General features: G+C 72.5%; 1 protein-coding gene and 2 non-coding genes across 3 annotated transcripts; 2 read left to right on the top strand and 1 right to left on the bottom strand.

Annotated features, from left to right (window-relative positions):
• Positions 1-4,908: 4,908 nt before the first annotated feature.
• Positions 4,909-4,960, top strand: LOC119233175 (small nucleolar RNA SNORA17). The gene has a single exon (XR_005122326.1). It is a non-coding gene; the product is annotated as a small nucleolar RNA SNORA17 (small nucleolar RNA).
• Positions 4,961-5,665: 705 nt separating this feature from the next.
• On the top strand, positions 5,666-5,806 carry LOC119233167 (small nucleolar RNA SNORA43). Its single transcript, XR_005122318.1, has one exon. It is a non-coding gene; the product is annotated as a small nucleolar RNA SNORA43 (small nucleolar RNA).
• A 130-nt stretch (positions 5,807-5,936) lies between these two features.
• DIPK1B (divergent protein kinase domain 1B) lies at positions 5,937-11,924 on the bottom strand. Its single transcript, XM_037493797.1, has 5 exons — positions 11,862-11,924; positions 9,444-9,578; positions 9,185-9,292; positions 8,927-9,103; positions 5,937-8,568 (listed from the first exon to the last, which is right to left on the bottom strand). The coding sequence occupies exons 1-5, from the start codon at positions 11,922-11,924 to the stop codon at positions 7,759-7,761; spliced, it is 1,293 nt and encodes a 430-aa protein (XP_037349694.1). The 3' UTR covers positions 5,937-7,758.
• Positions 11,925-12,906: the final 982 nt, after the last annotated feature.

Genomic DNA, 12,906 nt, shown 5'->3' with positions numbered 1-12,906 from the left:
TTCTGGCTCCTCTCACGGAAATGCTCCCATTTCTGTGGGCAACTCAGGGCCCAGCCGTGGTGCCAGCAGCAGCCCCCGTGCCACCCCAAGAGCTGGTCCGGCTGCAGAAGCAGCAACAGAGCTCAGGCCCGAGCCCTACCAGGTGCCTCCACCCGGCCGGCAGCGCCTCCAGCAGCAGCTCAGAGCCCGGCCCCCAGGCCCCGACCCCGCAGCGCAGGTGCAGGCGATTCTGGCAGAGGCTGTCCTGGGGGTGGGCTCGGGAGGTGCGGGGAGGGTGCGGGGGCCCAGCTCTCCCGAACCTCACTGCCCCAGGGGGCCGCTGGCCAGTCAGTCCTCCTCGTCCTCCGCTCTGTCGGCCCCGCGCCAGGATTTAGGCAGAGGCCCCGCTTGCGCCTGTGCCCTTTCCTGCTCTCCTCGCTCACCCCGCTGACCTGTTAGGCTCCAGGACTGGGGCTAAGGTCTGGCCACCGTTTCCAACCTCAGAGGCCTCCTATCCCCCTGAGGCCTTATTTGGGAAACTGGGGGTTCAAAATCCCCAGGGGTGAGAGCGCAGTGAGGGGAGGGGTGGAGGTGACGGAGGGCCCGACAGGACCCCCATGCTGGTCCCCACGATGCTGACCGCGGGGGCCGCGCCCCGAGCTGGTGCTGGAGCGGGCGCTGGGCGGGCTCAGGCCAAAAACAGCGCTGCCCCAACCCCGATGCTGGCCGCCCGGCTCAGGACCTGCGGGTGGCCCCGGCACCGTGCCTCTGCAGGCAGGAGCGCGCGCTGCGGCTGAGAAGCTTCCAACCCCAGTGCGGGGCTGTCAGGGCTGCCGTGAGCACACTGAGGCTGCCTGTCACTCCCCCACGCCTCTGTTTCAACCTAAGGGCCGCCGGAGCTGCTGGGCAAACACGTCGGTGGGCGAGCTGGCCCAGAAATTGCTCTCCCCGGAGCTGGCAGAGCTGGCGCTGGAGCAGGCTCCAGAGCAGGCTCCAGGCCCGCCCGTGGTTCCGGGCCCCTCACGCGAACCAACGGAGGAGCCCTCAAGCTCTGGAGCTGACGGACCTGGCGCCAGAGCTGGCCCGCATTGCACGGCAGCCTCCGTGCTGAGCTGGCACCAGTCTGGGGCTTGCAGGAGCCACGCTGGAGTTGGCCCCAGCTCCACGCTGGCCTTCCAGCCGTCTGTCAGGCAGGTGCAGCAGTGGCTCTGAAGCCAGGTTTTGCTCTAGGGCTGGTGACGATCTGGCACGGAAGGTGGTGAGAGCTTTGGTGCAGACAGAGGCTCTGCTGAAGCTCGGGAGCTGCCCTGAGTGACACACGGAAGCTGGAGCTGGCGCCGCAGGACAGGAGGTCACCGACACGTCTGCCCCTCTGTGGGTCTTTCCCACAACAGACCACGTCCCGCTGCCTTCCAGAGAAGACCTGCCCCGGCACCCCCTCCAGGAAGTTCCCCTAGACTGCAGTGTGTGTCCTTTCTCTCCGACCTCCTGTGCCTGCTGTCACGTCCCACCGTGGACAAGCTGCGCGGGACAGCCCCACTGTGCATGCACGTCTCGGGGCGCCACTCCCAACTGCATCTCCAGGGCCGAGGCTGACGGCTCCGTGGCTCCCAGGCCCGACAAGCACCAAAGAATAAAATCCTCTCCAAGACTGGCTCTCACAGACGCTGTGGCCGGCAGTTGCCCATGACCAGCCGCTGCTCTGTGTGCTGTGTGTGGCCCTGCAGACTGGGTGACAGGGACAGCGTGCGGGGCCTCTGGGGGGTGCATTGGTCTCGTGGGGGCCCCAGCAGCAGCCAGGCTGAGGAGCAGAGCCTGGAGTCCCTGAGATGATCCCCCGGACAGCATCGGAGCCACCTGAGCTCACCGGCCAGCCCCGCCTGCAGGGTTGACCACACCATCCTTTTGAGCACACGTTGGTGCACTCAGACCAAGCCCACCCCATGTGTACGTGTGTGTGCACAGAGCGCGTGCATGTGCACACTCACGCACACACGCAAGTATACACACGTGCCCGCGCCAGCTCCTCCCTCCTCCCCCGCTGGCCGGCTCTCTGGCCAGCTGCAGCCCGGAGCCTCTGTGCCCGTGTTTAAGGCCCTGGACGTCCAGCTCACCAGGCATTTGCATCTGGCGTCTGTCCTGTCCCGACGTGGGCGCCGCTGGGAGCCCAAGAGAGGCCCGGCCCAGCTCTCCTGGCGGCCACACTCGCCCCGGAGCGGGCGGCAGGCGGTCAGCACCGGCCGGGACAGAGTGGAGGCGGAGCCTCAGGAGGAGCCCCCCAGGGCCCCGCAGGCTGTGCCAGGCGCCGTTCCCACAGCCGGGCAGGCGAGGGTGCCTGTCCTTGCGTGCCCGCTGGGAACCCGCCCGCGCAGCCCTCCGCCCTCGCTGGCTGTTTCCCTCGGCGGTGGGAGAGAGGCCTGCACCTGCCCCAGGCCTGCTGGGGGGCCGCTGCACCCGGCGCCTTTCGCGGGCGAGGAAACAAGGCCCGAGAGGAGCTGGAGCCCAAGGAGACTGCACGGCCTCTCATGGGGCGCCCCGGAACCCGCCCTCCCGCGTGGGCTGTGGAGACGGCGAGACTCGGTCTTCGTCAGCGGAAGCTGCGCCTGCCGTGGGCCTCAGCACGGTCCGAAGGCCGTCAGCCGCGCGTCGCTTACACACAGAGCAAGGCTGGAGGCCTCGTTTCCTGCACCGGGTAAAATACGAGGACCTTGTCCTTTCCCCGGCGCAGAAACCCAACAGGCTGTTGCAGGTGGCGAGTCCCGGCCCTCAAGGCCAGAAGCGCCCCAGGAAACCACCCTGCCGGGCAAGCGCGGGGGCTCGGAGGGAAGTGCGGGGGCTCGGGCTTTGGCCTGCTCTCCCGCCGGCCTCCATGGCCGCACCTGCCGCCTGGCTAGCCTGCCAGTTTTCACTGCCCACCCACCGTGCCTGTCGGTGCAAGAGGCGCGAGCACACGGCACGCAGGGCTCGGGGCCGAGAGGTGTGAGCGTGGGGCGTGCACCTGCGATTGCGGACACCTGCGCCGAGCAGCGGGCGAGCACCTGCAGGTGCGGCGCCCCGCGCCACATCTGCTCAAGGCTCTGCTGCAGCCTCAGCGCCTGGCAGGTCTGCACCGGCTCCGTTGTCGGTTTATATTCTTCTTTTTTTTTTTAAAGATTTATTTATTTATGCATACAGGAGCTGGGGTGCAGGCCAGAGGTGTGGGGGTGGGGGTGAGAGGACTCACCAGAGACAGAGCAGGGAGCAGAACAGGCAGAAGGACCGAAATCCACTGCTGAGGGGAGCAGCGGGGAGACAGGAGAGGTCTGCTGTGCCCTGTGGGTCACCTCCCTGCCTGGGGATCGCACTTGTGCTGCTGCAGAGGCTATGGACAGCTTCACAGTGCCCATGCTTAACCCCTTGCACCACCAGGGAGGCCCCCATTATTGGTTTTCTGAACCCACAGTGCACCTGCCCCCACACCGCGAGCCCCAGCCTTACCGTCAACCAGGAGAAAACTCATCAGCTCATAGCAAATGAGCGTCACGTTTGTCTCCTGGTGTCAACGCCCATACAGGTGCGCCTGCCCCCGCCCCCAGGACAGGTGAGCCCTGCTGTCAATCATCACAGCCGTGTCCCTCCAGAGCTGGGGGGCAGGAGTGTGGTGGGGTCGGCCTTCACCTGCAGGCGAGGTGGCTGGTCAGGCCCTACTCCTCCACCCAGAGGCGGGGGTGGCAGGGGGGTGTCCTCACCTGCAGCCACAGGGACAGCAGACCCCACCCCGGGGAGGGACCCGGGCACAGCAAAGTCCGGCCCCACTGAGTGCAGCCGGAGGGTGACCCACAGTGGGGTCCTGAGGTTCAGAGGCCAGTCCCTTCTGAGCTGGCTCCTCTTCTGACGAGGACCCTGGGCCCCGGCTGGACCTTGGGGTGTGCTCTCTGGAGACGGGACCCCCAGCTCTGTTCTCTGCCCCCCGGGGCACGGCCAGCCCGCAGGAACTCTTCCACGGCCCTGGCAGAGGTGGGGGTCCCAGAGCAGGTGGCAGGGACCAGGGGCCCTCGGGACCAGCCCTGGGGGGTTGCTGGGGTCGCATGGTTGGTGTGCCACGTGTGCATGGGGGTGGCCCTGTGGGCGCCCCCTGGTCCCCAGGTCCCCTGGCGTCTGCAGTTGGGAAGAGCCTCGCGCCCCAAGTCCTCAGCCACCTCACCGGCGGAGGGGACGCACGGGCAGAGATGGGGGCGCGGGCGGGGCGGGGAGGCTCCGCTAGAGGGCGCTGCGGCGGGCGGGCGGGCGGCGGGCGTGGCCCTCGCGGGCCGCCGTACGCGCTATAAAGGGCGCCTCGCGCGCACGCGCGTCCTTCCCGGCGGCGATGGCGGCCGAGGGGCCGCGGCCTCCCGGGTGTCCGGGCGCCGCCCCGGCCGCGCCCGGGCTGGCGCGGCGGAGGGGCGGCTGCCGGCGCCGGCTCCCGCCGGGCGGGTGACCGTCCCCCGTGGGCAGCGGCGGGGGCGCGGGGCCCGCGAGGTGCGGGGTCTGCGGCTCCGGGAGCGGCCGGCTGGGCGGGGGCCGGGGCCGGGGCCGGGGCGGGGGCCGGGGCGGAGGGCCGGGGCGGAGGGCCGGGGCCGGGGCGGGGCGGGGGCCGGGGCGGGGGCCGGGGCGGGGGCCGGGGCGGGGGCCGGGGCGGAGGGCCGGGGCGGGGGCCGGGGCGGGGGCCGGGGCGGGGGCCGGGGCGGGGGCCGGGGCGGAGGGCCGGGGGCCGGGGCGGGGGCCGGGGCGGGGGCCGGGGCGGGGGCGGGGCCGGGGCGGAGGGCCGGGGCGGGGGCCGGGGCGGGGGCCGGGGCGGGGGCCGGGGCCGGGGCGGAGGGCCGGGCGGGGGCCTGGGCCGGGGCGGAGGGCCGGGGCGGGGGCCGGGGCGGGGGCCGGGGCGGGGGCCGGGGCGGGGGCCGGGCGCGCGGCCCCTGGAGGCCTTGCAGGCGGGGCTGCCGTGCGGCGCGTGCGTCGTCAGGCGCGGACAGCCGCGGGCTGGTCGGCGCCCGGCGCCCGGGGTGGGCCGCCCGGTGATTGGTAGCCGGACACTCAAGGGTGCCCGCGCGGCCGCTGGCCCCGGGCAGCCCTGACGCCCCCGGGTCTCCTAGGTGCCGCCCGGCCTCCCGGCGAGGTCGCCCTGGACTCGGCAGGTGGAAGCTGCTGCCCGCGGAACCGGAGGGTGAGCCGGCGTCGCGCGATCGGCAAGGGGTGCGCCTGCCCGACAGGTGTGTGTTGGGGGACATCGTCCAACAGCCCGACGTAAGTCCGGTGGTTTGAGGGATGAAAACGCTGCAAAGCATCCGTGGCTGGAGAGGCCGGCTTCCCGCTCCTCATCGGGACACACTACGAGCTGGCGGCAGAAACTGGCCTGCGGTTCGGCCGGCTCACAGGCCGCTTGCCGGGTTGGTTTTAGCCCCAGAGCATTTCTTTCTGCGCCTTAATCTCTGCCTTGTGAGCTCAGGGAGGGCAGGAGCTGCCTGGTGCTGGTGGAGGCCTTCCGAGTCCTCGAGTCTCCTCTGGGCGCTCCCTCTGGGGTCTCAAGAGCTGTGGACAGGTGCCCTGTGGCCACTCTCCAGCCCTGCAGACCTGCTCCCTCTGCCACAGCCCACAGGTTGGCTGCAGCTCACCCAGGCATCTGCCTGCATGGCCACCCCCAGGGAGAAGGCAAAGACCGGGTGGGTGGGGCTGTGCCCTGTGATGTGGGACCTGGGGCACCCAGACCCAGTGGCTCTGCTGTGCCTGCACAACGGGGCAAAGAGAAAGTGGCTCTTTCTACACTCAGTGCTTAGAACAGTGGGCGCTGGGAATGGCCCGTGGCCTGACACTGCTCTGGCTCCGTGCAGCAGGCTGGGCCTCCGCCTCAGTCAGACCAGCTGTGCACACCGGGGGAGGGTTGCAGGAGATGCCTGGAACCTCGGCAGGCTGCCCAGCGCTGTAGCGCTGCTCCCAGGGCAATGGCTGGGTGAGAGGGGCAGGAATGGGGTGCTGCCGCACAGGTGGCCCCACAACTCGTGGAACTAGAGTCTGGCACTGAGACTTGACAGCCCTGCTCTGGGGCCAGAAAAAACCCATCTTGAATACAGTTTGGAGGCTCCAGTGGTCTCTGAAGTTTGGGTCAGTGTCCCTTCCGCTGTCATCCTCAGCCCTGGGGTCCAGGAGGGGCATGGGCCGTCCCCCCACGCAAGGCCCCTGCCCTGGGCATGGGTGGGACACCAGCCTGGGCTGTTTCCACCTCCCAGGAAAGGAAGGTGAGCCTGGGAGTTGAGGTCACTGCCCGCAGGAGCTGGAGGGTTGCCGGGGCCCCCAGACCTTTGGGGAGGCTGTGCTTACCACCCTGCTGCCCTTAAAAGGATTGTGGGGTATGTGTAGTTGCCTCAGTGTGTGCTTCTTCCAGGTGCAGACTCCGCCCAGGGTTGGGATGAAAGGTGACAGTGAGGGGTGGGTGCGGAGGGAAGCCTGGGTAGGCCACTCGCAAAGCCAGGGGATTTGGGAGGTGGGTGATTTGGTAGGGGTGGGGGTACGGTTCCAGTTACAGTTGCCCGTGCCCTGGGTGTATTAACCACCAAATTCATGGCCTCATGAACTTGGCGTGGGGAGCAGGGCAAGGTGCTGACTCCCTTATAGGAGGGTGGCAGCCCCCAGGTCCCAGCTCTCGGGCCCCTTCCAGGCCGAGCTGCCCGTGGCTCACCTGCAGGGTGGCAGGGGGCTGGATGACAGCCAGCTAGGAGCCAGGCTCCGGCTCAGCGAAGGCCCTGGGTGCTCCGGGCGAGCTGGGCTGGGCAAAAGATGGATGGGGGTTGTGAGGCTGGCTGAGTGGTTTTGGGGTGAATTCCACCAGGAAAGGGGTTGTTGAGCAGGATGTGGGGGGTGCTGAGGCTGCCTCGACCGGCCCTGTCTTTGCATTCCAGAGACCCTGCTGCACCGCGTCCGGAGGCCACCAGCCTCTTCCTGGGAGCAGCTGCACCGGCGTCATGGGGCTGGGTGGCTGCCCGCCTGTGGGGACCCCCCGCCAGAGCACACAGTCCCTGGGGAGCAAAGCTGTCTGCCAGGGCGCTCCTGAAGAAGGGGCTCGGAAGGCGCCCCGCAGTGGGGACGAGGAGACCTGCGCCCTGGCCTGGGAACTCCCAGGGTGGGCACGTGGAGTGGGCTGGCTGATGCTCTCCCCTGGCCCTGGTGGGTGGCTGGCTGATTGGACCCCCGGCGGGTGGGGGGGCTGTGCGGAGGTGGGGTATAAGGACGTGCTGAGGGGTTTGTGGGAAGAAGTTTCAAGGCTGGCGCTTCTGTGTTGGCAAAACTTGAATAAAGGGGTCTTGGGTGAGCCACGTCTCGTCTTTTCCTTGGGCTGCTGAAAGTGGGGAGCAGGAGCACCAGGCCGCTTGCCTCGGGCGTTTCATCACGACCCGGTGTTAAAAACTGTCCCTGGACAGGCTGCTGGGTGCCAGCTGGGTGGGAAGCTTTAATGCTGGGGAGGCGCTGCTTACAGCAGGGTGTCGCCCTGCCCTCCCTCCGCCCCCGGCTCTGGAAGCTGCCCTGACCTAGGAACCCAAGCGCACCTGCTTCGGGGGCCCAAGCTCCCCCAGCCCAGGGAAGACCCCGCCTCCGCCCGAGCCCTGAGGGCTGCTGCAGGAGGCCCACGCAGCCCTGCTGGGGCGGAGCCCTCGCCCACGCGCTATTTACACCAGTTCCACGGACCAGGGCGGGGCTCTGGGCCTCATCCTGCTGGTCCCTGCAGCCCTGGCCCCCAGGGCGGTTCTGGGACAGCCCCGGGCCAGACCGGCCTCAGGAATACTTGGTGCTGGAGATCCGCTTCCAGAGCAGCGTCTTGAGGTGGCTCAGCACCAGCGAGTGGTGCGCCTCCACCTGGCTGGCCAGCCCGCTCAGGGTGCTGCAGGTGCGCAGCTGCCGGCCCAGCTCCTCCCGCAGGTCGGCGGGCGCGCCGGGCAGCAGGTAGTCGCGCAGCAACTCGCACACCTTGGCCAGGTTGGGCCGCAGCAGCTCGCCCTTGCACTGCCGCAGCAGCTGGTCGCAGGGCGCGCGGCAGTCGCGGCCGTAGGTGCAGTCAGCGGGGCCCTCGCAGCGGCGGCCCCGCAGGAAGCGGCGCACGGCGGCCGCGGGCACCACCTGCTGCAGGTCGGCCATCCTGAAGTCGTAGCGCGCCGTGTGGCCCACGTTGGCCAGCGTGGTCTCGCACATGTAGAAGGTCCCGTGGGCGCCGTGGAAGAGCTCCTCCACGAACTCCAGCAGCCCGATGGCGATCTTGGCGCGCCAGGGCCACGCGGGCCCCAGCCAGCGCGCCAGCACCCGGGCCAGGGCGGGCGGCAGCAGCGGGCGCAGCAGGGGCGGGAGCGCGGCCGCGGGCCAGGCGCCGAGCGGGGCGCCCTCCGTGACGTACAGGTCCCCGCAGTAGCCCAGCAGCCGGGCGGCGTGGCCCTCCCGCAGCGACAGCAGCAGCAGGAACTCGTTGCGCTGCAGCAGCGCCCACACCGACTTGGCCTCGGCCAGCGACAGCCGGCTGTCCTTGTTGAAGTCCGCCAGGAGCAGCACCTGGCCCACCAGCGCGGGCAGCGAGGGCAGGTCCCCCAGGTTCGCCTGGCGTTTGGGACCCAAGAGGGAAACCGAGGTCAGCGGCGCGGGAGCCCACCTGGACGCGGCCGGGCGCTGCGGGGCTGGCGGGCAGCCTGAGCGCGAGACCCCGGACACCCCCGCCCGGCGCGGCCCACCCGGAAGGGGGACGCCCCCTGGAAGCGCGCCCTGACCGGCCACCTGCTGCCCCCGGGCTTGGTAGCCCTTGCCCCACCCAGCTTGCTCCGCTGCACGCTGCCCCCAGGCACCAGGGCCTCCGTGCCCGGGGGGCCTCCCTGGCAGGGTCCGCTGGGACCCTGGGCCGCCCACCCTGGAGCGGCGCCTCCCGCCCGCGCCTGTGCAGGGCGCCCGCCACGGGGCTGACCTTGAGGAAGCTGAGTGTCATCTCCCGGAACTCCTTGATGGAGGTGCCCCGGGTGGGCTTGTCAAACAGCACCAGCTCCCGCCGGGGGGCCGCGTCCGGCCCGGCCCTGGCCTGCAGGCTCTCCTCGATGCCGCACTTGATGGTCACCTCCTTGCCCTGCCAGAGCCCGCTGTACACCTGGACAGGGCCACGGGACGCTGCGTGCACACCCCCGGGCCCCAGGCAGGGAGGGGGCCGGCCACCCGCCCTCCGGCTTACCTGCTGGCCTGGGTCCGAGGAGAGGCAGGTCCTCCACTCCACCCGGTGCAGGCTGCACAGGTCCTGGCACAGGGGGCCCGAGATGATGCCCTTGTGGTACTGGTCGCACTGCGGAGGAGGAGACGGGCTGGCGGCCCTGCCGGGGCTGCCCCGCACCCAGGGACCCCCGTCTTCGGGCACGGCTCCCTCAGGGCCCCGGGCCCCAGTGCTGCCGGCTGGCCCGCAGCCCGCAGGCGCCCCCCGCAGCCCCCGCACTCACGATGAGCACGCGGCAGACGTGCCCGCGGCAGAGCCCCGCGTAGGACGCGTAGTGCACGTAGGCCAGCCAGCCGCCCGCGAAGACGCCCAGCCAGGCCAGGACGACGTACTTGACCCTGAGCCCCGGCAGCCGGCCCTGCGGGAGGGGCGCGAGAGGAGGGCCGCCCTGAGACCCGGCCCCCCCAGCGGCCCCCAGGCTCGCTCACACGCGCAGTTAAAGGCCATTCAAAGGGGGGGCAGGCATATTGTGCTGGGTGACATCTGCTCTTGCAGCCTCCCTCCCGCCTGAGCCCGGCTCACCTCGCGCCGTCACCGGGGACCGTCAGCGCCACAAACCGCGGCCCCCGGCGGCACCAAGTCCGGGGGGGCAGGGCTCGGGGCAGGCAAGGTCCGGCGCCCTGGAGCCCGCGGGGACCCCGGGACAGCCAGCCTGGCCCAGGACACACCTCCGCCCTCGGGACTGGGGGCCAGGCAGAGGGGAGCCGGGGGGCTGAGTGTCTGACAGGAGGGGCCTCGGGCGAGGCCGGGGAGGCTGAGTGGCCCCAAGTGCTTGTGCCCCCCGCTGTGCCGGGACCTGGCAGGGGACACGTGATGTGACGTGACGTGTCACTTGTCACGGGAAAGAAGAAATAAGACCTCGGGCCCTGACGCCCGCGGCCCGCGGAGGTGGGGTGGGTCATGGCGGCCACAGCCCCGTCCCTCTGCCAGGGTGCCCGGTGCCCGTGGCATCACAGCGGGAGCTCCTGGGCGCACGTGGGTGCCAGCTCCCCTCCCGCCCTGCTCTGGCGCACCCCAGGTCTTGGGGCTGTCCAGGGGGCCGGCCGGAGGGACAGGGTTACCCGGTTGGCCTGCACTTTCTGGAGCGGCGGCGCGTGAGCAGAACCCGGGCTTCAGCGAGGAGCGGGTCTGGCGGGTGTGTCTGAGCTGCGGGGGCGGGCCCTGGGCCCACGAGGGCAGGAGCCGGGGCTTCGTGGCCAGCCTGCCCCCAGCGGGACGGCCACTGCCAGTGTGGACCACCGAGCCGCCTTGGCCACGCGCCCCACACGGGGGCCGGGGCTGTGCTTCCCGCGCGGGCTAGCCTGGGTCACGGGGCTGGGGTCGGCCTTGGCTCCCACCAGGACCCCTGCCGCCTGGAGCCAAGCACGCGGCTGGCCTCCCGCAGTGGGACGTCCCCAGGGCTAGGGTGGGGGGCGGCGGGGGCTCCTGGCTGCAGAGACGGCCGCTGCGTAGCGTGCGGGCTGGGCCCGGCCTGCTCGTCCCCGGCGCTACGTCTGTTTCCGGCAGATTTGTTCAGAGGGAAAAACAGGAAAGCAGAGACGCGGGGGGGGGGGGTGCGCGCGCTTGCGCTCCCCAGTCCGGGGTGTTGCTCTGCAGGACAAGGTCGGGAGACTCCGCTGCTAGAACACCCCGGGCCGCGGTGACCAGGCCTCTGGGTGGGCTTTCAGCCTCCACGGGGCCCTGAGGGCTGGTGCCGGGGGAGGGGACCCCGCTTCACAGCGACCACAGGAGAGACCGCCTGTGGGGCCCCCCACACACCACCCATCCTCCAGCCAGACCCCTCCAGGCCCCGGGGCCCTCAGCCCGGGCTGGCTGACTGCAGCGGCTCTCTCCCCAGGAGCAGCGCCTGACCCGCTCCCCACCCTGCACGGACCCCAGGTCCCGCCCCCTCCCTCAGGCGGGGTCCCCCCACCCCCCCAGGCTCCAGGTGCCAGGGCCACCTGGGGACCAGTGCCAGGGCGAGGCCGACACCCTTACCCGCCACTGCCGGGCGCAGGGGCCCTGCACCCTCAGCTCCCCTGGCCAGGGCTGGGCCGCAGGCCGGGCGGCAGGGAGACGCGCCGCCCCTGTCCCCCCCGGAGCTGAGGCCAGCCGGGCCCAGGTGAAGGCCCCAGCCCTGCCGGCCTGGCCTGTCCTGGCCCCGGGCGGCCGCAGAGGCTGGGCGGGCGCCTCTGATCCCCCTGGGATGCGCGGCGGTGGTGGGGCGGTGGTCGCCCGCCCCACGGGGTGACCAGGCTCCCGACAGCCCCCGGTGCCCGCGCCTCCCCTGCGGGCGGGCCTGGTGCAGGGTGACTTGTCCAAGGTCACGGGGCGGGCACACCCCTCCCTGGAGGGTGACGGGAGCCTCTGACAGGAGAGCCCAGCTGGGGGTGAGGCGGTTCCCCTCGGGCGGCCTCTGGGCGGCGGCAGGGTCGGCTCCTGGGCGGCGGGGGCCTTCTGGGGCCGGGAACCCGCCCCGCTCGGCTCGGCCGCCCGCCCCGCACGCTGCCCGCCGGGCCGCGCCCGAGCCCCCGCGCCCGGCCGCCGGGCCCCCCCTCCCCCGGCCGGCCCCGCCCCGCCCCGCGCTCGCGCCCCCGGCCGCCGCGCGCCCCCGCCCCGCCCCGCCCCGCCGCCGCGCGGCCCAGGAGGGGCCCGGCCCTACCTGCAGCCCCTTGGAGAAGGGGCAGAGGAGCGCCAGGTGCGCCAGGCGCCGCAGCCGCCGCATGGTGCCCGGCTCGCTCGGCTCAGCCCGCGGGCCGGCCCGGAACGGCCGCCGCTCGCTCCCCGCCGGGCCGCCGCCCGCGCGCACCGGCACCGGCGAGGGCGCGCAGCTCCGGCCGCGCGGCGCGGGGACGCGGGCGCGGGGGGCGGAGGGCGGGCGCGGGCGGGGCGCGGGGCGGGGGGCGCTCGGAGGGCGGGGGCGCCGGGGGGCGGGGGAGGCGCTGGGGCGGGGGCCCGCGGGGGAGGGGGCGGGGGCGCGGAGGGCCGGGGCGGCCCGGACGGGGACGGGGACGGGGACGGGGAGGGCGCCCAGGCCCCGCCCCGCGCGCCCGCGGCCCCGCCGGGCCCGAGCCTCCGTGCGCCCCGGCGCCGCCGCGGCCGGCCGGGAGCCGGGGGCCCGGGGCGGGGTCTGGGGGCCGGGAGGCGGGGGTGTGGGGTCCGCGGCGCGGGGTGCCCCAGGCCCCCGGCTGCCTGCGGCTCTCTGAACCGGGGCGCTGCGCCCGAAAACTCCTCTCGGCGCCCCGGCAGGAGTCACAGGTTCCCCCGGGGACCGCGCGCGAGGAGCCGGCCGGGCCCTCCCCGGGGCGCTGGGCCACCGCGGCCCCTCCTGCGCCCTCTCCGGCCTCGCCTGTGCCCTGCTCGCCGCGCGGGCTCTGCTGGGGAGCTGTGCGGGCGGGCGCGTCTCCGGGCCCCTCGGGAGGGCCGCGGCCAGGGGCCAGCGTGGTCTCAGGCCCCTGCAGCACCGAATGGCTGGCCGGGCAGGGCGGGCTGGGGGCTCCCGCGGCGCGGCCCTCTGGCTCTGCTGCGGGGGGCCTGCTGTCTCTGGGTGGCGTTCCCGGCACCCACGCGCCGCGGAGGGGGACCCGCCTCGCGCCGTCCGCCGTGTCCCGGGCAGGGTCTGCCCAGCCTGCCGCTGTCCTGTGCTGACTCCCTGTTGCACCCAGGGCCCCGGGCATCTCCTGGCACCAGCGTGTTATCAAATTTGA

Source organism: Talpa occidentalis, unplaced genomic scaffold (genome assembly GCF_014898055.3).
Source record: "Talpa occidentalis isolate TD23 unplaced genomic scaffold, MPIMG_talOcc4v2.1 talOcc4.7, whole genome shotgun sequence".
NCBI classification, from domain to species: Eukaryota; Metazoa; Chordata; class Mammalia; order Eulipotyphla; family Talpidae; genus Talpa; species Talpa occidentalis.
The sequence above is the reverse complement of the archived record's forward strand: the minus strand, read 5'-3'. Positions and strand labels throughout refer to the sequence as shown.